The sequence below is a fragment of the Toxotes jaculatrix genome, chromosome 5, assembly GCF_017976425.1.
Source record: "Toxotes jaculatrix isolate fToxJac2 chromosome 5, fToxJac2.pri, whole genome shotgun sequence".
NCBI classification, from domain to species: Eukaryota; Metazoa; Chordata; class Actinopteri; family Toxotidae; genus Toxotes; species Toxotes jaculatrix.
The window spans coordinates 18415304-18443190 of record NC_054398.1 but is presented as its reverse complement, the minus strand read 5'-3'; the positions used below and the strand labels follow the sequence as shown (position 1 = coordinate 18443190).

The following is a 27887-nucleotide window of genomic DNA, read 5'->3' as shown; positions in this document are numbered from 1 at the left end:
ACTAATGCCATGAAATATCCCAAAATAAGATCTTTTGAAGGTTTTCTTGGAGAGAAAAACATTCATATTTGTCCATAGCTGGTGTCCTCACACACAGCCTTTCCTTTTCAAACCAGAGCTGCTGTGGGCCCTTCTTCTTATCTACTGCCAGTGCCTTGGGGCTGCCTGCAGGAGGGAGGGACACAAACAGCAGTTGGACTGGACAGGGAGATAAAGCCCCTCAACTCCTGCAGCCAGATTCTGCTCCTCAGCCAGATGCAATGGAGGAAGATTGCAGGCAAACTCTAAATGTAGGCTGAAAGCATCCCTGGGCTAGAGAGTAGTTGGACTGTGTAGGCTTGCTGGATAGATACCAAGCTGAGAAGGCCCAGGAGCGAGGTGAGCATGGCACTGTTTTGTGCCAGCTACACAGAAAGCAGAGCACCTTTACAGAGAGAAAACTCAAAATACCTATCCTTCAAATGAAAAACATTTTCAGTACAAGTTTTCCACCTACTGTCTTTGTACAACACACAGTGCAAAGGCTATGGTGGCGTTTTTAGTCTCAGTTAATAATAGGACACACATTTGAACAACTTTTATATGGTAGTTGATAAGAACAGTCACCTCAAGGTCCACTCAGTAGGTGTTCTGGAGCTTTCCATCAAATCACACACTTTCTCTCAGCAGAGTTTGCCTTGTTTTCATGATAAGTCATACACTTTTTATGTCACTTTAAGTGCTTCTTGTCCTTGTTGACTTAAAAATTGAAACTGAACGTTCTTGACTTGCTTTTGATTATATCACGCAATATTGCTCATTCTGAACTTTTAAACCAACATGGACGAGAAGTACACGCAATCAGTGAAAATGGAGATGTGAAAATCTAGTTTTCCATGACAAATTCCACCTGCTGCGGAAGACTGAGATTGTGTGATATGACCAGAAAAGCTACTGAGTGGAACTTGTTGTGAGATTGTGTTGTTAACTACTCAAGGGAAAATTTAATGAATATACTAGGGTTTAAGAGATTTTTTTTCAGCTGCTGTTTTCAAGGTCAAGAATAAAGTTTCAAACTTTGTTTCGAAGTAGATAAAACATGCATTAAATAGCAACTATCTCATCACATCACACACTGTGTGCCCTGTTTCTGCCTATTCCAGCACTGCATTTAAGTTATATCAAACATCTACATTATCAGCAAATTCAATCCCAAGATAGTTTTATAGCTTGCAACATTATATCACGTTTTGTGCATAAATGTTTGTTTGAAATTTAGTCTGATGTATTTGTAATTATTCTTTGGCAACAGAAAAAGACATTAGAAAACCATCAAAAAATTAAAATTCTGAAAATTTGATCAATACCACACATTAGTACTGTGCTGTCTTAACCCTCCAAAATGCCATGTTGCACCGAACAAGTTTATTATATGCGAGAAACCAGAGTGGAGAAAGTCAGTACTGATATGACACTCATGTCATCCACTACTTCCTGTAGAGTTGACTGAGAAAGCCCAGAGGATGTGCAACTAACATGCAGAGATGAAGCTTTCCTGGGGGGTTGGTGCACACTGCATTCACTTCCTACCCCTCCATACATGATGGCACCCCACTCATGGCTTCCCAGATAGACAGGTTGACTCCAGATGGTTCAGCATGATAGGAGAAACAAGGCTTACAGCACACCATAAAAACTCTAGCCTGTTGTTGGCAGAACACTCTTATCTGTGTCTTTAGGCTTCCTAAATGTCACCAGAAAGGAGGTGCACTTAACTGTAGACATGACATTAATGTGTCACCCCTTCTCTACAACAGAAATTCTCAAGACATTCTACAACAGAAATTCTCAAGACATAGAAGGCTTGTTGCAAGTGCCATGTCTCAATTTCAGTTTCTAAAATAAGATTTGTACACATTTAATCATTCATATTATGATATGGACTACATTGCAGTCTTCTGCAGCTTTTATTCCTGCCTTAAATACAAGTTGGGGAGCAAACAGTTAAGAATGTAGACAACCTTTTGGGAAGTGGTGTCACTCATGTCCAGCTTCCTGTTTTGCCTCTTTGGTACTGAGAGCATTATGGAGTTGAAATCTATGTGGAATTTGAGGGCAGCTGGAAAATAAGCATTAGCACTAAGCAAAAAGAAAAATGATATTGCACAGCTACTGCTCCTTCCTCTAATCATTCATTAATAATGTGAATATTACAAGTTACAAGTTCCTCTACTAAATAGCAAAGTATAGCAGTTGTTATAGTTGTGGGATATACAGCCAATTTCCTGCTTAAACACCATCTTGTTAAGTTATGGTAGATTTCCCTTTAAACAGATCTCTTAATTAGATAGTGAAAAAAGACGGTTATCCATGTGTAATGGAGTACAGACACCGTTTTGCAGGCCTATTTCCTGAAATAAGAGGACTAAGGACATTGTGTTGACTCTTTGATAGCACACACTCTAGAACAGCAATAGCACAACTGACCACTTCCGGTCCAATCTGAGGTGAAGTGATACTTGGCTTCTGTTTCAGAGCCCTCCCCCTGATCTGTCACAGGTCCACAAAGGTAGGAACATTTCATTGTTCACTGTTACCACATGGCGATGAACTGAGGAGCTGTGAGATTGACTGTAAGCTCAACAATGTCAAGGAGTAAAGGTCAGAGGTCAGACGAGGAACCACCCTGAAATTCTTTTAGAAAATTGCCGGTGTTCAGTGTTTTTCTTTATTGCTGCGGAAATGAGTCATTTGTTGAAAGGGAGCTTCGCTTGCCCTCGGGATCCTCCCATAATCAGTATTATCCCTAAAAGAAAACACTCTCAGTGGAACAGTGCAATCAAAAAGCTGTGCAGCCATGTTAACTGCTTCCTGTATTTGGCAAAACAAAAGAAGGCTGGTTTCACATTCTTTTGGACCACTGGTCAGTTTGCTGCCCTTTTGAAACTCATGTAAACTGTGACCAAGGGTGAAGTGAAACCGCTGCACATATATAAACAGTTCCAAAGATGTGTTAATGTGTTCAATTCTTAAATTGTCCAGATGTGTTCAAACTGAATTCTGCCATTTACTTGGGTAAGTATTGATATTTGTTTGTGTTCTACTAGTAAATTGGTCAGTTATATTGTTAAAAATGGATAGTGAGTCTACATAGTTTAGAATTAATGGAGACACATAAGCTGAACTTTTTCTTCATTCCCAGTTTTACTTCATCAGTGTTTTGTTTTTGGTCATGCTGCTGAGCTTTACTGCCACCTGCTGATGTATATTGAAAAATCAATTTTGGGCTGAGGCTGATAGCAGCATTAGCATTAGCATGATCTCTGGAACCAGTTTCGTTTTTACATATTTGAAACTCTCAATTTACTTAAGTGCATGCAAGCACCACCTATTATTTGATACAATTATTTAATGAATTCTCAAAATGGGAAACACTGGAATTGCATCTTTAGAATTAAATTTTTTGTAGTATAGAAAGTGAAAGTGTAGTGCAGTGTCAAGTTTGGTTTCAGGACAACAGAAATGCATGTGAAATGGGTTTGTAATATTAATATTTATAAATGAGAACAATAGATTATGAAACACACATCTCTATACCACTTTCACTTTTATGTCTGTGCCACTCTCATGTTGAACTTGAACTTGAAACTGATGCAAAAGATGGTAAGTATGTATGTACATGAGTGTTATAGTTTGTTTGCACACACACACATACACACACACACACACACACACACACACACACACACATATATATATATATATATATATATATATATATATATATATATATATATATATATATATTTGCTTTTTGCATATTCTTTTTCTTGCAGTTTAAAAAAGAAAAGAGAAAGACATCTGTTAAAGCTGAGGTACTTATGAAGGAGGAAGGTAAAGCCCACATGAACAGATGGAAGAATGAATTACTTTGAACTTTAATGTTTATAGGACAAAAACATATTTCTTTACTGGACTTGTTTATGCTTCTGGAACAGTACTCACACTCCCACTTGGCTCATTCTTTTTTGTTTGTTTTCTCTTCTTATATATTTATTTATTCACTTTTGCTATCTGTAACACTGCTCAACATGAATGTAAGCTGAAAAGTGTGCACTTGAACTGTGCCTTAAAAGTTTGCACTTGAATTTCCTATTATTGAAAAAATGATGGGTTGTGTAGTGAGACAGCTGTAAACCAACACACGGCAGTGCTTGTATCAGGATGAATACTGCTGCAAAAAGACACTATAGAGCACAGGGATGGGGAAAGGGAAACCTAATCAAAGCTAATGATTGTGCAGATTTTCTGCCAAGAGGCTGTAGACTCATTTGCCTGACCACAAATAGCTACTTTATAATATTTAACAGCGGCAAGAGCGAGACACTGTGAAATAATTGAATCACTATATTTGTGTTTTATTTGGGAATCTTGTTATTAATGAAGTGATGCTTTTCTAAGGTTTGTTTTGTAGTTTATCTTGTCAGGCATATCTTTGACAGCTAAAAACGGACCTCCGCCTTTATAAAGAGTTTCTTCGTCTTTCGAACCGTCTCAGTTGTCGGTGAGGCCGGCGGGGCGGATCCTACACTAGAGTGAAATAGAAAATAAAGCAACACAACAATAATAACAACTTGGCCGTTTCGTACATTTCGCTAGGAAGCTCCCCTGTGGATATATAAAACATCAAGGTGGGTGAATCAGGGGGCGCGCCGCTTGGGGAACGAGGCTCCCGGCTGGCGCTCGGCTAGCACGCCTCGCTACCTGGAGCTAGCAGTGTGTGAGGATGCTAAGTCAGTGGTGTGTGCTAACGGACAGGGCCGTTTACCAGACACCGGGAGTTGACCGCATTGCTGGGACAACATTGGGCCATAGCGTTGCCAGCCGAGGACACAGCTTCGTAGCCCGTGTTAGAAGGATAATATGTATGAAAAGGAGATAGTACAGGGTTAAAAATGTTCTCCTACTAGTTCACGAACAGTTTGGACTAAAGTTAGCCAGCTGCTACGATGAAATTCTTGGGGATATGTTCTGACTGGTATATTTAGTTTGTTACGAAACTATACCTAACGTCTATATATCATTTACATCTAGATAACACCGATAATGCACCGTCTGCAACACATAGCTGCGCTGTTCTGCTTGAGCTAATGAGTCCTACCTTTCGTTTTTCCACAGAGAGCTTACACTATTTTACTGTTGGCCATTCATACTTAACCTCTCTGTGGCGTTTGATATCTGTGACATCCACTGTATCTCTGCCAGTCTGTTTTAGAGCTTCATCTAAAAATCAGGCGTATCTTTGACAGTTAAAATCGAACGTTCACGTCATTGATTAATCTGTTTTTTAATTTCTGGATTAGTCTATAATATATATATAAAGTCACAATATCCTAGAGCACCTCAGAACAGAATTAACTGTAATTTTAAGACCAAGAAGAGCTACTAGTTGCCACATTTGAAACCCTGGACCCATCAAATGTTTGGCATTTTTGCAATATATTGATTGTCTAAATAGTTACTGATAATTTTTTCCCATTGATTAATATCCACTGTATAATGAAATCTGAGAATTTCTCATGTAGAAGCTGTGATGGACATTTTCCCTATTTTCTGAGGAGGCATCGGCCCTGCCTCTTCTCTCCTGATACAGACAATGTTATCTCAACTCAGGGTATCTACCGATACTGATTACCTGTTCAATTCCTGTCCTTTCTTTTACTTAGATTCAAAATCTGTGTACTTTGCTGCATGAAATTACTGTGGTACTACAAGCTGAGTCAGGGGCTGTGGCTGAATTCATTTAATGTAATGTAATATAGGATGGCACTGACAGAGAAACTGTCTCTGCACTGAAACCCGTCTCGAGTATCTGAAAAGTGCATCTATACTATTTTCTGACCGTTAATAGATCAAATGTTTAGTACGACTGAGAAGACAATTGGCAGACAAAAACAGGCAAAAGCCCTCATTATTGCCATGGAAATTTAACATTTCATACTTTAATTTCTAGATGCCCTCAGCGATGAATGCAAACAGGACAGTGCAGTCTGCCAGCCCAGAAGTGGGATCCGCTCCAGGGTCAACAGGCAATTTTGCACTTGGTGGTCAGTCCGAAGTCTTGAAGCAAGTGCTTTGTGTCATCGACAAGAAGGTTCGCAACATGGAGAAGAAAAAGGTGAGGACTTTTGACAGCCATTTGTTCCAGATTCTTCCTGATAACAACATGGAGCCACATCTCTAGCTCAGAGGCAACAAGAATTTCTCCACCTAATAGGTGTTAACTTTCTAAACTGTCTGCTGCATTTTGGATGGTCTTCCACAGAGCAAACTGGACGATTATCAAGTCAGGAAGAATAAAGGGGAGCGTCTCAATCAGGACCAGCTGGTGTGTACACTGAAGCCTTCATCACTCATACATAAATCGTACATAAATCTAATATGATCTTGTAATTCTTACAAAGATTTTACAACCCATTAATGTGTGAAATGTCTATTTCTCCTTCACTTTTTTAGGAGGCCCTCTCTAAATACACGGAAGTCATGAATAACTTGGAATTTGCCCGAGAATTGCAGAAGACGTTCATTACACTGGGACAAGATGTAAGGCCATTTTCTGATAATGTTCCCTCAGAGCGGTGTCTGTCCTGAGTGGTAGAAACTCAGCTTTGTGTGGCTCATGTATATTACCATTAGATCCAGAAGGTGGTGAAGAAGTCTGCACGGCGGGAGCAGCTGCAGCGGGAGGAGGCAGAGCAGAGGAGGTTGAAGACAATTCTGGAGCTGCAGTTCCTCCTGGACCGGCTGGGAGATGACACTGTGCGGCAGGACCTGAAGCAAGGAGTTGCCGGCTCACCGCTGCTGACAGATGCAGACCTCACAGCTTTTGATGAGTTCTACAAATTAGTTGGGCCAGACCGCGACCAAAATGTCAGGTTGGGCTAAAGCTTTAATATCTTAATCAATTTGAGATGCAGAAGAGTTCTTTTTTTCTTTTTTAACTAGGTGCAACTTATCTCTATGCTCACAGGTTGGCTGACCAGTATGAAGAAGCATCTGTGCACCTCTGGGACCTGCTGGAAGGGAAGGACAAGGCTGTGGTTGGAACAACATGTAAGTCAAATGTTTTAAGTGGTGGAACTCAGTAGTCTTTTAGTGACTGTCTTGCTTTGGCTAATTATTTTCAGAACAAGGTTAGTCAATGAATTGAGTAGTTACTTCACAGAAAATTAAACAGTTTTTTTCTTTTGCATTTGTGTTAGATGTTTTTGATTAATGATTAATATTTCATAGAGAAAATACCTGTCAGATAACCTAGCAGTGAAAATTGTTAATTACACCCTAGTTAAGTTAAGTTTAAATGATAGGAGATTCATTGTTCAAGATAAACTGGCTTAATTTAGATGCCCAGCTGGTGGTGAAAATTGTTGGCAGGACATTTTATCAGATGGTCAGTGACACAGCAGTTATCAGAAAGCTTTTTATCAAAAGTAATTTTCACATTCTTATAAGTAATCCCAAGGAGATGGTAAAAGCTCTAAACAATACGTTCTTGTCATAAAGTACTGTAGGGTATAAACCAGTCTTAATATGTTAATGTAGCATGTGCATTGTGTTTTGTTAAAGCAGTATGTGTGCAGGGCTGTGATGTGAATAATCAGGGCTCGGGCATATTGGCGTACTGCATTCTCAGCGGTCTGGTCTCGGGACTCGCACTGCTGCATTCTGCTCTCGGGCTGAGCACTGTGGGCTTATCCTGACTCAGCAGCGGGGCAGAGTGCCAGTGGTCCCGTCGTCTGTGGTTCCACTGGTCAGATCTCTGGAGCCACATTAGGATACTGGTGACCCAGTTCACAGTAGTGACATCAGCCAACCCTTTCACCTCAGTAAGGAGGTCTCTCTTGGTGACTCGGGGGGATATTTATTCAGGCAGCAGCAGACTTGTTGGCCTGAGGCACGAGGCCGTAAAGGAAATAACATTGACCTGCTTTGCCTGCAGAGCCAAAACTGGAAATGCCTGAGCTAGCTTAAGGGCTTTTCTAGAGTTTTCTAGTAAATTACAAGTCATGATTGTTATAGTAGCATATTTCTAATCTAATCAGTCACTAGTTTAAGAAATGCAGTTTTCAGTTCATTCTCCCCAAAATGATATGATATGAAGGTCTGTAACCTTGTTTTCAGGGACTTAAAGTTGGATGTTAAAATTTGGTGTGTATCACAGGCACAGTGTTGAGTTTGGGACCAAAGGAAAGCCCTGTGTTTGGCTTTGATTGCCACAGTGTGCACACTCTGGCTAGCTGAGCTTGTTAAAATGATCATGTGACCTCATTCATTTCCCTTCTCCCAAGTTCCCTGTCATCCAGAGCTGGTCAACAATGTCATACGTTTTTGTTGTTTTCACCTTTTATATCTTTGTAATTGTCATCTTAGGGACTGATTGAATAATGCTATGTAGTTTTAAGGTCTTTTTTTTTTTTAAGAAAATGCCTTCACTTGTGAAAGTACAGATCTGTTTTGCAAGTAGAGTTGGGAAATCTGTGTTAACAACTTCAACATTACCCCACCATCACCGATCTCCACCCTGATTCTCGCTGTTTTCCCGCAATATACTAGCTTGAGAATTGTGACTTGGTAAATATGATGAGTCCATGTTTGCTTTTATGACTTGACTTTCCAGTAGAATGCTGACTGTGTTTTTCCTCTGGTAGACAAGGCACTGAAAGAGACTTTGGACCAGGTTCTTCTGAGCGGGTACTTTGACCGGGTTCCATCTCACCAAAATGGGGTGTGTGAGGAAGAAGAGGAGGAAGAGCCAGTGGCGGCGGCAGCAGCAGCAGCAGTAGTAACAGCAACAGCAACAGCAACAGCAGTGGCTGAATCGTCAGAAGCAGAAGAGCAGACTGTCGATCCAGGTCCTGACCGTTCTCTGAAGTCATTCTGCACCAAACATGACTGTTATGAACAAGTTATACAGAGATCAGCACTGCAGTCTCTAAATTGTTATTCTCTTTACAGAAACTGAAATAATTGAGGAGTTCACAGAGCCCATTGCGGTGGAAACAACAGAGGTGAGATTAATGTTCCTCTCGCCATTGAAGTCTTGGAACTGATTGTATTATTTTTTTTTAGCATTGTGGTGATGTTTGGTCCCCCCCCACCCCCCACCCCCCCTCTCCAGTTTGTAAATAGACAGTTCATTCCAGACGGCACATACAGTGGCAGTGAGAAGGATCAGGGGGATGAGTGGACCACGGAAACAGAGGTAAACTACAGAGATGTTGTTTTTCTGGGACTGAAATTATTTGCTGATTTAGAATTTGTATTGCGTGGTAAAAACAATCTCACTTCAAATAACCTCCATTTTAAAGAGGGAAGCTCCATTGTGATAAGTCTGGTTTTAGCTATCTGAGACATTAATCCAGATTGTTGTTTCAGTGAAAGTATACCCTAATCTAACAAGCACATCTTGAAACGATAAATTAATTCAGTTTCAGCTCAATTTGTAACTTAATTAGTTGACGAGGTTGGACTTAGTTAAGCACTAGGAAGCAGAATTTGCAAACATCTACAGAATATTTTAAGTCAAACTATTTGGAACTTTAATGCAGAAAGTCATTCTAAAGCTAACATTGGGACTTTATTATTATTATAATATTGGGATCTGAAATGTTTCTGCTACTGGTAATGTAGCCACAAAATGGCAACAAGCTCTAAAAACTTTTGGATGCACTTTCCACGAGTAAACAACCTTTCACAAGTAAACAATGTATTGCTGAGTTGCTACTACTGTTGTCATGTGATGCCTGCATTTTCTTCTCTCTGTGTCATGTTCAAACTGGTTATGAGATATTCAGGTTAGATATGTCAGTGCATCATATCAGATCGTTTGCTTTGAATGATAGTTTTTCTGGGGTTTTTTTTTTTGCCAGACAAGTTTCTGTCAGATATTTGTCCAGTCATCCTTTTTTTGGAATCACAGTCAGTCTTCCTAATGAGAATTGTAATGGCTGCAGCCAAATAGTCAGAAAGCTGATAAGGCCATGGTGTCCCTGGATGAAATGTACTGCTGTTTTATAGTGCACGCAGTCTGCATCTAACTATAGATGTAGTCAGGAACATTTGTTTGCAACATTGACACCAAGAATCATGAATGCTCAGGTTCACCTAATACCACTGACTTAGGTTCCTATGTGGATGCTCACATCCTGCTCTATTACTTCATTTTTTTATTCCAATTTTCTTTATTCAGCTTTTGTTTTTGCATGTCCATTCACCTCTTTGTCTGTCCTGCATTCTCAGGCAGTCAGTGCCATGCAGCAACAGCAGCAGCCCGTGCAGCCTGCGGCTCCCCCTGTTGCCCTGGAGACTCACCCCATGAACTTAGCGTCTCCTGTGCCACCTACTGATCCCATGGTCAGGAAGCAGGCGGTGCAGGACTTAATGGCACAGATGCAGGGAACGTACAACTTCATGCAGGTGAGGAGATAGTGGTTGGAATAACAGTTTGTAAACAGTTGTAGATGTTTTAGTGTGGTGCTGATTACTTCTCTGTTCTTAGGATTCCATGCTGGAGTTTGACGGACCACCCATTGACCCAGCCATTGTGTCAGCGCAGCCCATGAAACCTGCTCAGAACATGGACTTACCACAGATGGTGTGTCCTCCCGGTGGGTTTTCAAAAGAGCAACTCGGTTATGATTTTATGTGATGTGCAAATATTAAAACCAAAAGCTTACAGTTGGATTTCTTGTTGACTAAAGTGCAATATTCAAATCTTCTTAGTTCACCCAGAGTCCCGGCTATCGCAACCCAACACTGTTCCTGTCCAACCTGAGCCCACACAAGTAAGTAATGAGAAGACAATACTGATAGAGTACACACCAGGAAGAAATCTTTAAACACAGAATATGTTTACAGGTCCCCATCGTCTCCCCAACACCGCCCCCCATGTATCAGACCTCACACACACCAGATCCTCGACCCTCAACAGAATCAATCGACCCCATCCAGGTAAACCATGCACTGCTTTTCTTTCTTATACATACTTGCACTCATAATATGTTGTAGATTTTTTTTCTTTTGTTTCCTGTAATAACTTTCACTTTTTGAAACGTTAGGTTTTTAAACTATTACTCAGCTGACAGCCTCCAAATCACTCAATCATCAAACCGGTAGTTTTCAGTCCAGCAACTTGTATTGTCTCCCCTCTTCAACAGACCTCAATGTCCTTGTCGTCAGAGCAGCCTCCCCCCTCTACAGCTCTCCCCCCTGCCTCTCAGACGCAGGTTTTCCAGTCTGTTTCCAAAGCTCCTCACAGCAGTGGAATCAATGTTAACGCTGCACCATTCCAGTCAATGCAGACGGTAAGACCGTGGTGACACTATTTCTTGTTTTTCTTTAATTAAACCTACTGAACAGTTACACATATTACCAAACAATAGCTGTATTAAACATATTTAATGATCAGGTTTATTCAAAGACTGGAGTATCTGGCCTGTCATAAAGCTAAAAAGGCTATTTGCAGCACTTTGTGTTGAAGCAGAAATGCTATGGGCTCCATTAAGAATTGCTTAAGTGCCCTCTCATCATATTGCAGTTGTATGGCTTTGTAGTCATGCAGCTATATCCAGGAAATGGTGAGTAATGGACTTTACTCCTAATGAGCCTGTGACCTTTCCTCTGGTTTTGGCTTCACCACAATGTGGCCCTTGTTTACCCTCAGGTGTTCAACCTCAATGCCCCAGTCCCGCCAGCTAATGAGACAGAGGCTTTGAACCAGGCCAACCAATACCAGAACAGCTACAACCAGGCCTTCAGCAGCCAGTCGCAGCATCCTGTGGAGCAGACGGACATGCAGTCAGAACAACTGCAATCAGGTGGGCAGATTTTAACTGTTTTTTTGATTGTGCCACATTTTGTCTTCCTGGGATTACATTCCAGTTAAACTCTATTACGTAAATACTGTACGTTTGACTGTGACTAGAGATTGACTTGCATATGTTTTGGGGCAACCAACCCCATGTTTTTTTTTTTTTTCTTTTTTTTTTTTTTTAGTAGTTGGTGCTTTCCATTCCCAAGACCAGTCAGGAGGCCATCAGCAGCCTTCCCAGCAGGGCCCAGGCTTCGGCAGGCAGGCTCAATCCTTCTACAATAGCAGAGGCATGTCCCGTGGCGGACCCCGCAATGCCAGGGGCATGATCAATGGCTACAGAGGCTCATCCAATGGATTCAGAGGTAACATTTTTTCAGTTATGTTTCAGCTTTATTGTGATGACCTTTGGCACCAGTGAGGTGGGAAGTGTTTTATATGGTGGAAGAAAACTGTTTGTTTACTTACAGGTTGAAATCTGTGATGGATTTTAAAACGTTTTGTCCGCTGAAGCTGTAATTGACAGTTGTGTGCACAAGGAACACCCACCCCTGAATCCTAAAAAATTTTCAGCACTTTAATCACTTTTTCAGCTTTTTTTTTTCACCTCAGTACAAGGGGATTTTTTTAAAAATAGATGTTCTTACATGAGAAAACTCTACTCCACAGATTTTGTGAAACTCATTTTTTTTCTTAGTGCATTAGTGAAAATTAATAAGTTTCAATCCCTCTTTGTGATTATTTAATCTTGTGTTGCTGCAGCCTTTATCCTAATGTGACAGCCTTTAATTCATATTGTGCCTTATTGAAAGTATTACAGTAATATTACCAGGCCTGATGTGGTAACATTGCTGTCATGACTTGGATGCTTTTTGACATGTAAAATTGCCATCTATGAGTTGCTTGTCTGAAAGGGTATTAAAAGTCTGAGTTTTTTTTCTATTGTTGATTTCAGTTGGAACGTTTTAAATTTGAAGTCTTGTCATTTCCAGGTGGCTATGACGGTTATCGCCCTCCTTTCGCCAACACTCCAAACTCTGGTTATGCACAGACCCAGTTCAACACACCTCGGGATTATTCAAATGGGAATTACCAGAGGGTATGAAAGAAGCATTCAGACCTCACACTGCCTTTGTTTATTTGATCTTTGCTATCTGTGGGAGTAGTTTCTAAATTTTTTTTAAATTTTTTTTTCCTGTTGCTCAAGGATGGCTACCAACAGAACTACAAGCGCGGAGCTGGTCAGGGACCCAGAGGAGTGTCAAGAGGCAGCACTCAGGCAATGCGATCCTGAAAAGGCCTTTCATAATGACTGTGACTGATTAACTTGCACCACACTGAAAATTCAAAATTCAAGAATGCATTTACCCCAGCTCACTCATGTTCTCTTTTTGTTCGTTCTTCATCAGTGGTATTTTTCCTGTCTCTTCAATCAAAGTAATGCCTGCTTTGATATTTGGAAATATTAAATCATTTAAAGTCTAAAACACAAGGTAAACTGTAAATCCAATCATCGATTTACACAAGCCACGTGTTTTCAATATTCCTGTAAACTTGAAAGATTTCATAAGTTATTTTTTGTATAAAAAAATGCACCTGCCACTGCTGGTCCAATCCTGGGGAGTTTAGTCCCTTTCTCAGTTCTTTCGTCATTTTGGTTCTAAAAAAAGCGTTTTATGTTCAATGAGCTCCCGTTTCCTTGTTTGTAAATTGATGTTGCTTCAAGAGTTTCAATAAAGTTGTGTTGCATACCCATGTTTCAGCCTTGAGTTTTTGGTATGTCTCTCACAAAGGCAAAATTTGTCAACTGTTAAATGCTGCAGTGGACATTTTTCTTTTCTATTATTTTTTGCACAGTTCTGGGTTTTCATAGAATTTTTTTTTCCATTATGTTTTCAGTTTTAGATTAGTATTCTAGTTAGATTGTTAATAGACAAAAAAAATGTTACCATATTCAATGATGATGCACAGTTTGCCTGGTTTATAATCCAGCCTTGCTTCCCGACATTTCTTTTATTCATTTTTATTTTAGTGAGGTTTTTATTTTGTGTCATAATTTTTGTCATTTTTGTCTACTTTGCGTTTTCGACTGTTTTTACGACAGTTATGCTTTGATGTGTAACTTCTTTACTAAAACGTCCCTTTTTTAATGGCGTTAAAAGCTGCCTGACAAACTGCTTTGAAAGATTTCAAATTACACGATTTCTAGTTTGAAACTCATGGTTAAGTTTGGTTTGTACAATTCACGGGTCTGTTCTTTGCCCCACACAGGTGCGTGGTCGAGGAAAGTTGGGTTAATTTTGTCCCTGACCTGATCTTCCCAGGCAGACTTTACAGTTGGTGTTAACCTTAAAGCAGTGGTGTCCAAACTGTCCAAAGGGCTGTGTGGCTGCAGGGTTTTGTTCCCACCAATGAAGAGCACACAGTTTGACCAATCAGCTGTCTGAAGACTGAGAGCAATTTATTAAATGAGTCAAGTCTGGTGTTCTGCTGCTTGGCTGGAACAAAAAAACCTGCAGCCACACGGCCCTTTGTGAAACAGTTTGGACACCTCTGCTTTAACCTAAAAAATTGAAACTGGGCCCTAACCATCATCCCCATTAGTTTACCTGGACATCTAAGCAGTTAATGTTAATTTTCCACATGAGCGAAAACGCTGATTATTTTCATGATTAATTATTGATCTAAATAATATTGTGTAGTGGTGAAAAATGCCCCAGAATTGCCCAAATCAGCGTTTTCATCGCTTTGTCCATGCTCTCATATAAAAAAAAAAATCAATTTACTATCATAAGGACTGAGATATTCAACAAATACATATTTGAGTAGGGCTGCAATCAATCATTTTCTCTTCAGATGTTGATTGTCTTGATTAATTGATTAGTTGTTTCGTCTTTCTTGCTTTAAAAACAAATGATCAAAACTCTTAAGAAAAAAGTTGTGAGTCAATTTGCTGTTGATAACATAATTTGTGAATCGACCAATCGTTTCAGTTGTAGAGATCTCGGCCTGGCAGACCAAATTCAGGGCTTTCTTGTGCGCTGGAGAAAACGTCGCGCAAGTTTGACGTCACACCAGGGGTCCTTCATGAACGGGTGTCTCCACGTGAGTGTATCAACAGCATGATGGCTGGCATGTAAATTCAACTTTCGACTTAATGGGCTTTTATGAAGATTAAAGAATAAGCAGTTTGTCTGTATTAGCAGGTAAAAGTGAGAAGTCTGCATGTTTATAATGGCGTGTTGATTTCGTTGTCTTTCTTTTTCGCTTTGTGGCAGGTTTTAGTTGAACTTTCATTTGTTTTGGCTGGATCTTACCCTTTATTTCAGCACTTCGTTGGTCTAACCTCACTGTTTATTTCGCAGTGTCTTACTCGCACTCGGTTCTTTGTGTTAACGTAGTTGTGAGTGATTTCGATTTTCGTGAAGACGATGGCAACAGTCCGCAAGAAGGTAGACAACCGGATCCGGGTCCAGATAGAGAATGGAGTCGCTCTGCAGCACCGCACTATGTTTGTGGTGGTGGGAGACCGTGGTAGAGATCAGGTAATCTTCCATTCCCTGTTCTCCCTGGTAAATTTGTCTGTCTCCGATTCACTTTGTCCATGTAACTCTGTCAGATGAGTCTATTTGCATTTCGAATTAAACCAGTTACACCTGTCTTTGATCCAGGTTGTGATCCTGCATCACATGCTGTCTAAAGCCACCGTCAGAGCCCGACCCTCTGTACTCTGGTGCTACAAAAAAGACCTAGGATTCAGCAGGTGAGCCTCAACTCCTCACAGACAGTTTTAATGTTTGACATGTGTTGCATCAACAAGAAGAGTGGGGTTTGATCAAGTCCCATATGTCCAACACAGCAATCGCAAGAAGCGCATGAGACAACTGCAGAAGAAGATTAAAACAGGCACGTTGAATCTGAATCAGGATGACCCGTTTGAACTCTTCGTCGCTGCGACCAACATTCGCTACTGTTACTACAATGAAACACACAAGATCCTGGGAAACACGTACGGCATGTGTGTCTTACAGGTGAGTCTGTCTGCTCTTTGTCCGTAGACCAGTGGTTAAACACAGGGTTGCGGAAGGCGAAAGAAACATTCGTTAATTACATGGGGTTGCAATTGGAAAAGGTTGGAATCCACAGCTATAGATTAAGGTAAAGTCGATGTGGTTGGTAGATCAGGTGTTTTCAAGCTTTATGTCTGTTGTCTTACTTGTCCCGCAGGATTTTGAAGCGCTCACTCCAAACCTATTAGCGAGAACTATCGAGACTGTAGAAGGAGGTGGGATAGTCGTCATACTGCTGAGGACAATGAACTCTCTCAAACAGCTGTACACTATGACTATGGTAAGTCTTCATCATGTTTCATCTCCACATGTCAGGCGCTCTTTTCTAGTCATATAACCATGGACTGCTGTGGCTTCTTTTCTTCAGGACGTACACTCTCGATACAGGACTGAGGCTCATCAAGATGTGGTGGGAAGGTTCAATGAGAGGTGCGGGCTCCTCTGGATTTTATGGGATTTGGCAAATTTTTGGTCAATGTAATGACAGTTTCACAACATTATTAATTTTGCTCAACAATTTCTAGGTTCATTCTGTCTCTTGCATCCTGCAAAAACTGTGTTGCCATTGATGACCAGCTCAACATCCTGCCAATCTCCAGCCACATGGCAAACATCAAGCCAGTACCTCCAAAGACTCAGGTACCTTTATCAGAGTAAAAACAATAAGTTGTTTAGAAAACAGAAAGTTAATCTGCAGTAAGTTTAATAATTGATTATTTGTTTATCCCACTTATGAAGCAAAAATGAAGAACTTTTACTGGTATGAGCTTTTCCGGTGAAATGATATTCTGCTTTTCTCTTTTTTATATCATTGTAAATAAAATATTACTGGATTTTTTTACTTTTGGTAAAACAAAACAAGCAGTCTGAAGAAGTTGTCATTTGCTGATGGACATTTTCACCTAAAAAACAGATCATAGACAATTTATAAGAAAAATAAGGAATACTTGCAGCCCTGATTTATCTGTGGGGATAAATAACACATAAAAAAAGGAAAAAGCACAGTTTACTGCTTGTCTATATGAAATGTTACACAGTGCACCAGTTCTGGCTTCTCTTCGCTGGCTCTCTGGCTGTTTTAGTATTGATTTGAAAGTTTTACTCTTGACATATGAGACATGTTGGGCAGCCTCTTTTAAAGGAGTTGTTGTCACTTGGCAGAGGTTTTAGTCTTTGGAGCAGGGACTTGTAGCTGTTCCAAGATCAATGCTGAAACGAATGTTGTTTGCTGTTGATGCTTATTGACTTTGGAACAGCCTCCTGAAACCAAATCAATGCACATTTTTAAAAACTATTTTAAAACTCTTATTTTTTTATCTCTTATTTTCCCCTGATTTTTTTTAATAACTTGATAGTTTCAGGTTTGTACAGTTTGTTTCCTTGTTTTTATTTTGTCTTGTCTGTTTTTTATTGTGTTCTCTCTTGTGCCATATGAATAAAATTTGTTCGTTATATGCTTCCTGTTTCATGACAAGTTGTCTCCTCCCCTTCAGGAGGACGGTTTGTCTCCACGAGAACAGGAGCTGAAGGACCTGAAAGAGTCCCTTCAGGACACTCAGCCTGTTGGTGTGTTGGTGGATTGCTGCAGGACCATGGATCAGGTCAGGACCTCTCATTTATTAAACAAGTATAATATAATTTGATAATATTTATAGCTCTTTCTGATTTGACGTAATCAGCCCGACATGTCGGCGTCCTAGTTGTCATTTTCAAGGCTTGTCTTGCCTTCTAGGCCAAGGCAGTGCTGAAGTTCATTGAGGCAATCTCAGAGAAGACCCTGAGGAGCACTGTGGCTCTGACTGCTGCCCGTGGTCGAGGCAAGTCTGCAGCTCTGGGGCTGGCTGTTGCTGGAGCTGTGGCTTTTGGGTACAGATTAATTTTATAATTTGTTAGTATAAATCAGTTGTGTCTATTATATTGTCGTCAGTCATAGCCAATTATTGCCTGTCATTTTTTTTTACAGCTACTCCAATATCTTTGTAACCTCACCAAGTCCAGACAACCTCCACACCATGTTTGAGTTCATCTTCAAAGGATTTGATGTTCTGCAGTATCAGGTGGGCTGCAATACATCTTCTCTGTAAAAGTGAATGTATGTTGATGCTGTGAGCACAGACCAATTCATGTCCTCTTTTGTATTTGTAGGAGCATCTTGACTATGAAATCATCCAGTCTTTGAATCCAGAGTTCAACAAAGCAGTGGTGCGGGTGAACATCTTCAAAGAGCATCGGCAGACGATTCAGGTAAATGGGACCCAATCACTCTCTGCGGTAGTAAATGAAATGCACATATCTGATCTTCCTGTTCCTGTGACCAACAGTACATCCACCCAGGCGATGCAGTGAAACTGGGCCAGGCTGAACTGCTGGTCATTGACGAGGCTGCAGCCATCCCTCTCCCTCTGGTGAAGAACTTGCTGGGTCCTTATCTGGTTTTCATGGCCTCCACCATCAACGGGTCAGTAATAGGGTTGCATGACATTTATGTCATGCACCCAAGTGATATGGGTATGATATGGGTATAAGTATTTATATTTATTAATATATGTATGACTGCAAGAAATGCTATTTTTCATCATTGATTAATCCACAGATTATTTTCTTGACTACCAGTAACTGTTTGGTGTATAAAATTGTCTTTGATTGAGTTTAGTATAATAGAAAACTAAGAAAATTGGCAAATATTCATAGTTGAATTGTTACAACCACTGGATTGTTGGCATCTTGTGACTTATGATGATTAATTGATTCTCATAATAGTTAATATTCTGTCGACCAATAAATCATTTAATCATTCCGGCTCTAATTATTTGTATTGCTGGTCTCTGCAGGTACGAAGGCACTGGACGTTCCCTCTCTCTCAAACTGATTCAGCAGTTGAGGCAGCAGAGTGCAGACAGTCAGCAGAGCATGTCAGCAGAGAACAGGTCCACCAACACAGCGAGGCTAGCAGCAGGTAAATACTGTATCTCTGTGTTTAACTGTGTGTGTGTGTGCGTGGGTGCGTGCGTGTGTGCGCGCACGCACTGTGCATCGCTCATCATCTGACTGACTGCTGATTATTTATTTCCCCACACAGCTCGCTCTCTCCACGAGGTTTCTCTTCACGAGTCCATTCGGTACGCTCCAGGAGACGCTGTGGAGAAGTGGCTGAATGATCTGCTCTGTCTGGACTGTCTCAGCATCCCCAGGCTCATTTCTGGCTGTCCACTTCCACAGACCTGTGACCTGTATCCTTGAATTATTGTAAAGGACCTAAAGTTACCCCTTGGTCTAGACCCAACAACAAGTAAAAGAATATGATAGAGCTGGAGCACTGGTTAAAATGAAAGTGTTTATGTTGTGATATTTTATTGAACGCAACCATTTAGAGTAGTTCTCCAACTGATGATGATGGATGAATCTGCCATTTATTTTCTCTACCAATCGTTTGATCTATAAAATGTCAGAAAATACTGAAAGTCTTTTATAAATTCCTAAGGCCCAAGCAAAAAAAAAAATGTAGAGGTTTCTGCTTTCATCCTTATCGCACACCGTCCAGATATTATGTGAACAGAGACACACTGTTCTGTTACCACAAGGCGTCTGAGGCGTTCCTGCAGAGGTTGATGGCTCTCTATGTGGCATCACACTACAAGGTGAGATACTTAACTTCTAATTAAATAATTCTGATTTATTCAGAGAGCAGAGTTTCCTACACACACTAATGTGTCATCTCTGTGTTTATTTGCTGACTCATTGTTTCCTCTGGCTCCAGAATTCCCCCAACGACCTGCAGATGTTGTCTGATGCTCCGGCCCATCACCTCTTCTGCCTTCTGCCGCCTGTTCCTCCCACACAGAACTCACTACCTGAGGTTCTTGCTGTGGTGCAGGTAAGACACTCATGACCCTTGTGAACCTTGTGTTTTTAAATCCATGCAATAGAAAGCTAAAAGTTGGGATGGGAGATTTTTTTTAAATCTAAAAATGAGACCAGTCTCCCACAAGCTTCCTAAGGCTTTGCTTATGTTTTAGTGTCAATACTGTTGATTCAACTCATGTGTGCATTTGTTCGTCTTTGCTCCCTCAGGTGTGTCTGGAGGGAGAAATATCTCGGCAGTCCATCCTAAATAGTCTGTCCAGAGGGAAGAAGGCCTCTGGTGATCTCATTCCCTGGACTGTGTCAGAACAAGTACGTACTGTTCACAAAACTTTAGAGGAAATCATTACTGCTTTGTGTTTCCACAGTCCTAACAGGAATCATTTGCTCTTTTCCTTTCAGTTCCAAGACCCAGAGTTCGGCAGCCTGTCTGGAGGCAGAGTGGTGCGAATAGCTGTTAATCCAGACTACCAAGGAGTAAGAACTTGCGAAGGCCTCAGCTGTTTATCCAGTTTTTAAAATTTATTTTCATGTATGTAATTGGGTCTCCACCTGTCCAACAGATGGGTTATGGCTCCAGAGCTCTCCAGCTCCTGCAAATGTACTATGAGGGCAAGTTTCCCACCATGGATGAGAGCACACACTTGAACCACAATGAGATCACCTCCGTCAGCAGTGAGGTAATACAATTAAAGACATAAAATGTATTGAGCAACATGTGCGGGACATTAATTCCCCACATGAAGTGTAAAAATACAATTTAGAGTTTAGATGAGGTAGATTAAACATACGCATATGTGACACAAACTCTGTTGTTATCCAGGCTGTTAGTCTTCTGGAGGAGGTTATCACACCACGGAAGGAGCTCCCCCCTCTGCTGCTGAAGCTGAGTGAGAGGAGAGCAGAGAGACTGGACTATTTAGGAGTTTCCTATGGCCTTACCGCACAGCTGCTGAAGTGAGTACCCTTAAATATGGAGAGGACAGCTGGGTGGTAATATTTTTTAAGATTTAGAAATCTGAAAAAAAATGTTTGTGTAACCTGACAGGTTCTGGAAGAAAGCAGGTTATACTCCAGTCTACTTAAGACAAACCCCTGTAAGTATTAAAATTTGTTCTGATTTTTTAATATGTTTCTGTACATTGTGCTGTTGTCACATGCTGTAATTATTTTTGGTGGGTGTGGTTGTGTATAGAACGATCTGACAGGAGAGCACTCTTGTGTGATGCTGAAGGAGCTGAACACAGACGAAACCCCGGAGCAGAGCCAGTGGCTGTCCGCCTTCTGGAAAGGTGAACTGTCCTGCACTATCTCAGGAGATCTGGTTTATTTTTAAACATGTTATTATCCTCCTGAATGGTTTTTGTTTTCCTCAGATTTCCGTCGGCGCTTCCTGTCCCTCCTCTCCTACCAATTCAGCAGCTTCCATCCGAGCCTGTCACTCAGCATCCTGCAGAATAAGAAGTCCAAAGAGGAGGGGACCAGTAAGACCCTCCTACCTATACACTGATCAGATTTCCTCATTGTCTCACAGTCCTGATCTGACCTGTCTCTGGTCTCTGCAGTTCTCAGTAGCTCCGAGCTGGCAGCTCATTTCAGCCCTTATGACCTCAAACGTCTGGAGTTGTATTCGAGGAGCATGGTGGACTATCACCTCATCATGGACCTAATCCCAGCTGTGGCACGCATATTCTTCCTCAAGCAGCTCGGTGACATCTCCCTCTCAGCAGCACAGTGTGTAAGTGTCCTCACTGATTTGTGCCTTTGCTGTGACCACAGTTATTTTCTTGTAGATGTTGAGTGGCTATTGACTGTTCTCCTCCAGGCGTTACTACTGGGTATAGGGTTGCAGCACAAGTCGGTGGAGGAGCTAGAAAAGGAAATTGATCTCCCAAGCTCGCAGCTCATGGGCCTCTTCAACCGTCTCGTCCGTAAACTTGTGCAAGTGAGTTGACATCAGTGGTGGGAGTTATATTTAACATAGTATAAAGATTATGATACGCAACCTACTATTAAAACAACTGCCATAACGTTAGTACATTCTACCGTTCTCACCTTTATCATCCTAGGTCTTCACCAGCATCCAAGAAAACGCGATTGAGGCAGAAATGGCGACCACTAAAGACGTTACCATGGAGCCAACTGTCAGAAGCCTTAATGATGATCTGGTATGTGTATCTTAGCACTCAGTTATATGTGATGCCTAGTTAGTTAGTGATTAAATAAGCAATCGATAGTATATCATACCAAACATTTGCTGGTTTCAGCCTCTCAGATGTGAGGATTTGTTGATCTTCTCTGTTTTATATTCTCTTAAATTTAATATCTTTTTGACCATTGGTTGATAGAATGAGTAATTCAAACACAACCTTAAGTTTTAGGTCATTGTGATGGATTTTCACTATCTTCTGATATTTTCTAGACTAAAAGCATCTTAAAAAGCATTAGCAGTTCAATTTATTAAAATATTGTGTTGCAGCCTTACACCTGCGTGTTTTAAACACAATGTGTTTAAAAGAAATTTAGAAAATGAACTGTTTTTTCTTCCATTAACAGAATGAAGCTGCAAAGGAGTTTGAGGAGCAACACAAGCAGGATATAGCGAAAGTTAAAGAAATTGACTTGGAAGAGTGAGTATGAGCTCAGGACCGTTGCCTCTGTCATTAATTGAATTGAATCATGGCAATATTCACTGAAGCTGCAATGATTTCTTTTTGCATTTACAGGTATAGGATCCGTGGAGATGATGAGGAGTGGGACCAGGTGTTGAAGAAAGCAGGGAACACGGCTGTCATCAGCATAAAGAGGTGCAGTGACATTCAGGATCTTACAAAATACTGTGTGGGTGTTTGGTTGTTGTTGAAACGAATTTGAAATTATGTTGTACTCCGCACAGTGACAAGAAGAGGAAGTTAGACGGCGGAAACGTGACAGCAAGCAACGGGGGTCCCCAGCACGGGAAACTGAAAAAGAAGGAGATGCAGCACGGCAAATTCAAGAAGAACAAGGACAGGCATGGCAAATTCGGAAAGAAGGTGTGACAGTAAACCGCGCTGCACTGACAGGACAATGTGTGGGTACAAAGAAACAACAATGAGCTGTAATTTAGAGAACTATGTTGGGTGATATCTTGGATGGACTTACAGATACTGACGAGCATCCAAGAGACTGGATATCCATTGAAGTCCCTCACAAAAGACAATGTATAACAGCAGAAAAAAAAATACACTTCACACTTATACTAAATAAGTACCATTTACTTTCACTTATGTCAAACATTTGTTAACTGTAGTTTCAGAGGCCCTTTTTAGTTAATGTCATGATTTCTACAAAAACTTGTAAAAAGTTTTAAAACTGAAAGCTGAGGTATATGACTTGCTTTAGGCTTCACCGAACACCTGAGGCTTTAAATCAATCCACTTCTGATTGAGCTCCTGTTTCACGGTGTCTGGTGCGAAGATACAGTCTATGGCCTGCTGGGAGAGTGTCCATACGGCTTCATGACTTAGACCAAACGTGGAAGCTGCCAGCTGATATTCCCGAGACAAGTTTGTACAGAACACCCCCTTATCGTCAGTCTGTAATGTGACAAAGAATAAAAATCATTCATGGTAAACTTTCTTTTTCTTCCCAGCCATCAATTGTCATATCAGGTTCAAAAATTTTTTTTTTGTTTTTGTTTTATCTGTGTTAGCAACCGATTTGGTATCATGACTGGTATTGGAACTGAAGGTATCATCATCATGTCACTTGTTACCCAAACGTAGTAATAATCTGACTCAGACAGCAGACTACATACTTTAAAAGAGTATCAAAAAGGAGAAAACTTACACAAATCACGCTTGGATGTCCCAGCTGGTACCAGTATTTGAAGTGATGTTTGGAGTAACATGGCACAGTTTTTCCTTTGATATTTGATGTCAGGCATAGTTCTACATGAAAAAGTTGGGGGATCAAAAACCAAGTCAACATACTGTACAAACCACAGAATATTAATCTATTAATCAATTAATCTCAGTCTTACCCAGTGGTATATTGTTCTTCAGCACTTTGTCAACCAGACTTTGAGATCCACCCACTTCAGGATGCAAGAAAGTGCCATGGCCGATCCTGTCTGGAGGAAGATTCAACAGCAAATTTGACTCCTCCAGCTGGGACGGTACCTGCAACATGTTTTTGGTGCAATGTCACTGCACTCGCTGATAATGTGAACAAAGTCAAATGATAAAAAGAATGTTATGGTCATACTTCTGAGAGATGCAGTGACAACTTAAGTCCACATTTCTTGGCCTTCTCTAGAGCTGGAAGTAGAGCCTTTGCACTGCCCACCTTAGAATGAAAATTACTTTAATTAACAAGTCTCAATCCAGCAACAACCCTCTGACCCGCCGAAACTAATAGTTTGGAGTAGCCTAAATGGTATACATATTATATTTATATAATAAGCTTCCAATTTATTAGAAAATATTATACAATGGGCTCTTCAAATGAAAAATATTATGTACGAGTAAAAATGCTAATATTGCTAAACTACTTTCAACATCTTTGTGAACCACTTATTAATAAAAGCTGGAAAAACAGTGGTGCCCTGGTTTAAAGAAGTTTAGGAACCACTTGTCTAATTAGTACAGTTCTATTAGCTCTGTTTTGACTCTAATGATACATCATATTTGAAGTAAAACTAATTGTCTTTTACAAGTACATCTTCTTTGCTACTTTCCACCTCTGCAAGCCTCAAACTGGTTGACTGACCGTTGGATCTCCACTCAGGTCAAGTCCCACCACCAAACCATCAGAGGACAGCAGGAACTCTTCAGCTAGGTCCACTGTCTCCATGGCAACATTTGCCCCATTCCTGCGGTCAATCGCCACCAGAAACCTTATAAGATAAGTGGGCACGTTTAGTGTCATGCACTGCTGTGGCCAGCACTCAATACATTATGTAGTATTTTGGAGTTTTTTGGGTTTTTTTCCCACTAGCCAGTGATGGTGACAGGAGTTTGTCCAGAAGTTTGTCACACACCTCAGGTAAATTTCTGTACTTTTTGTACACTTCAATAGTACAGGCTTGGCCTACCTGACATCAATGTCCAATCCTTCATTTTTACACAGCTGGATTGCTCTGATGACCGTTTCAATGTATCTCCTACTAGTCAATCCTGGGAAAAAGATAATGAACTTGTAAGTAGCAACAAACAATTATTTTCATTATTGATTAATCTGCCAATTATATTCTCAATTGTTTAATTTTGTTTATATGACATCAGAAATTCTGGAGCCCAGAATCCAGAATATTCACTTTACTGTCACATACGACAAAGAAAAGCACCAAATCCCCACAGGTGGGAAGCAACGTATTTTTTTCTCAGAAATTTTTTTAAATGATTATTTGATAAACAAAATAATTAATTTTCTGTTGATCAACCAATCAATTAAATGGCTAATCATTGCAGCTGTATCTGTGAGCTTAATAATTAATAACAACCCAGACAGTATAACATACAATAAAAATATTATGCTCCATATTGAATATCCTCACCTGTGGCTTTCACCTCCCTTGGTGTACTTCTGAGCTCCAAGTATTTGACAGAATCAGCCGCAAACTCCCTGATTACATCTGTGGCCACCTGAGAATAAAAAACTAACATGTATTTCTGATGCCGGGCAAAACATCAGAATTAAAAAACAAAAAAAAAAAAAAAAAAAAAAAGAGGAGCAACACATGAGATAATTTATAGCTTAAGGCCAGTCCTCACCATCAGGATGTCCTCCTCCGTGTCCACCAGCTGATGGATGACCTTGAAGACCTGAAAACACCTGTGGCCATGCGCGCCATGTTGTTTTAATGTTGACCATTTTAACAAAGACACCCCCTCCTATTGTCTGGGTCAATACAGATCATTTGCTTCCCATTGAACATACATAGATGATTATCTACCTATCATTTGCTTCACTGATTCTACATGACAACACGTATTAAAAAGAATGAATGACACCACTATTTAATCATAAGTTACACCTGTTTGATGTCCAGCTAGCGGGGGCTGTTGGACATCAAACAGGTGTAACTGATGATTAATTAGTTAATACAGATTAATCAACTCTGAATTAATTACAAACATAAAGATATACGCACTCCTCCAGTGTCCTCTCCTGGTTTTTGCCGATAGCAGTCATGCTTTGTTTAATGTTGAGATGTGGTTTTCGGCAGATGAGTTTCTCGATGGTCTCGGGGCTGACAGAGCCGTTGAGGTGAGCGTGAAGCTCCTGGTGACAGTTAAAATGCTGACGTTAGCATGTAGCTCTCACATACGTTAACCGCATTCACTCACTCTTTCTAAACACTAACTTCTAAGTTCTGTTTTTCCTTAAAACATCATAAACACATTTTTCTGACTTACCACTTTTGGCAGCTGCCGATAAAAGACACCATCCTCATTATCCATCACAAATTACCACAAAGAATGAGTTAGTTGTGCGAGCCCTGAGCTGTGTTGTATTCCAACGCTGACAATAAACCGCCTCTGTTTTCTGTCTACATTTACCTGTGGCACCACCAAGTGCAACAAAGAAATAGGCCCCACCTTTTGTAGTTGATTCCCTCGGCAAGGTTCCGCTATTTTCGCTGTCAAAAAAAAAAACTTCTGTCGTTTTGGGTTTTTTGTACATGGTAAAGACAATGACTCTTATTTCATAATTTTATTTTTTTCGTGTATTCCATAAATGTAAATCTGCTTACAAAAATATTGTTTGCTGTACAGTTGAAGAACATGGAGCGTTACATAACTATATGAAGTGTTTTTTTTTTCTCCTTTCTTTCTTTTAATCAGTTTTCCAGCCACTTCCACTTGGCGGCACTGTTGCCTTTTATTTTCGTTTTAAAATACAAGATACAGATTTTTTTCTACTTTGCGTAACAAAATACAAAATCACGAAGAGGCAGAAACGAAAAAGGACCGTTTTGTCGTGTCCAGAGACCGGATGTTATCATTGTTTTCTTATTTTATTTAACGGAGACTTGCTGCCTGCTACCGGCTGCAGGATTTTCGCCACCTACTGTTCTTTATTTATAATAATCTCGCGTCTGGGCGAACGGCAGAATCCAGCGGCCAGGAAGAAGAAGATAGCCCCGTTCCTGTCAGAGCGGTGCGCCCAACCAAAATGTCCTTGGAGACAGATTATTTTAGCCATGGCTAAACAAGGCCTTTCTTCTGCAAAAATCACTGCACGAATTTAACAAGAAAGCGAGGCCAGAAGAGGATTTTCTGCAAGAAATATCAGAAAATTTTGTGCTGCAGTTTGGGACTGAACGACATGCATTTGGAGTTGGCGTAAGCCATAGCTGAGGTATGAATCTCGTTATGCTACAGATGTAATTTTATGTCCATTCATCGCTACTGCAAGGAATCACTGGTATCCTTATTGGTGCAAGCGTGTTCAGTCTGATTGGATGTTGTATTATTCCCTGCATTAGAAGTTTCATTGTAAGGTCTATTGATAGGTCAATCACACACCAGATGGCCTCTGGCTGAAACTCGTCTTCGGTCAGAAGTTGAAAACCCAACTGATTTATTTACTGATTTGATTCCTCCTCTTTATGATGATGATGATTATGTGTTAATGTTAATGTTTAGGTTTTGAGTCTTTGTTTTCCCCCAGCTTGCTATCAACCTAAGGACATCTGTGTCCTACAAAAACAGCTAAATGCATATTTTCACATATCAGCTAATGGTGTGTCTACTTAAACCTAAAGGAATGTAGTCAGTGATGATATGATAAATTTGTATATACTTTAGTGTGACAGACACTGTCTAAAGAATTTTATTTCACTTCTCATCGGGAAGAAAGTATTTTTCCACCACACTTATATACATGTCTGTGATACAGGATATGAGAAAGCTTTGTAGATTCAAACAAAAAGGGTTTTGTTAAAGCTCAAGGCTTTAGATACATCATACTAAAACAATTTTTTCTGAACAGCAGCTGTCCAAATTTTCAAGAAAAAATCACTTATATAATTATTTGGCACACAGTATAGACTCCATCATTTTGTTTAGTCTTGTATCTGTACTCCTACCACTTGGAGTTTGAACATCAATTGTGTTAGC

General features: G+C 40.4%; 3 protein-coding genes across 5 annotated transcripts; 2 read left to right on the top strand and 1 right to left on the bottom strand.

The window, feature by feature from the left end:
- Positions 1-4528: 4528 nt before the first annotated feature.
- Positions 4529-13605, top strand: caprin1b (cell cycle associated protein 1b). Of its 2 annotated transcripts, none has more exons than XM_041039009.1 (18): positions 4529-4670; positions 5993-6157; positions 6305-6367; positions 6496-6582; positions 6676-6914; positions 7010-7092; positions 8688-8891; positions 8995-9047; positions 9158-9241; positions 10279-10455; positions 10538-10646; positions 10762-10823; positions 10897-10989; positions 11196-11342; positions 11702-11855; positions 12037-12213; positions 12841-12947; positions 13056-13605. In XM_041039009.1, exons 2-18 carry the CDS (start codon positions 5993-5995, stop codon positions 13140-13142), a joined length of 2091 nt encoding a protein of 696 aa, XP_040894943.1. In that variant the 5' UTR covers positions 4529-4670; the 3' UTR covers positions 13143-13605. The 2 variants fall into 2 exon arrangements, with proteins under 2 accessions (XP_040894943.1, XP_040894942.1); XM_041039008.1 differs by having other exon boundaries at positions 12034-12213.
- A 1333-nt stretch (positions 13606-14938) lies between these two features.
- Positions 14939-22874, top strand: nat10 (N-acetyltransferase 10). 2 transcript variants are annotated; one of them, XM_041038889.1, is made up of 29 exons: positions 14939-15054; positions 15250-15393; positions 15520-15611; positions 15708-15879; positions 16076-16198; positions 16286-16347; positions 16443-16557; positions 17412-17519; positions 17651-17784; positions 17882-17975; positions 18064-18162; positions 18240-18376; positions 18750-18874; positions 18998-19148; positions 19460-19556; positions 19676-19792; positions 19990-20091; positions 20182-20256; positions 20343-20459; positions 20603-20736; positions 20828-20876; positions 20975-21071; positions 21156-21263; positions 21345-21517; positions 21605-21724; positions 21849-21947; positions 22336-22409; positions 22506-22586; positions 22676-22874. In XM_041038889.1, the coding sequence occupies exons 2-29, from the start codon at positions 15280-15282 to the stop codon at positions 22818-22820; spliced, it is 3114 nt and encodes a 1037-aa protein (XP_040894823.1). In that variant the 5' UTR covers positions 14939-15054; positions 15250-15279; the 3' UTR covers positions 22821-22874. The 2 variants fall into 2 exon arrangements, with proteins under 2 accessions (XP_040894823.1, XP_040894822.1); XM_041038888.1 differs by having other exon boundaries at positions 14941-15054; positions 15214-15393.
- A 146-nt stretch (positions 22875-23020) lies between these two features.
- Positions 23021-26324, bottom strand: adal (adenosine deaminase-like). The gene is made up of 10 exons (XM_041038890.1): positions 26181-26324; positions 25916-26046; positions 25536-25596; positions 25319-25406; positions 24857-24938; positions 24532-24658; positions 24028-24108; positions 23804-23942; positions 23611-23711; positions 23021-23357 (listed from the first exon to the last, which is right to left on the bottom strand). The coding sequence occupies exons 1-10, from the start codon at positions 26223-26225 to the stop codon at positions 23160-23162; spliced, it is 1053 nt and encodes a 350-aa protein (XP_040894824.1). The 5' UTR covers positions 26226-26324; the 3' UTR covers positions 23021-23159.
- Positions 26325-27887: the final 1563 nt, after the last annotated feature.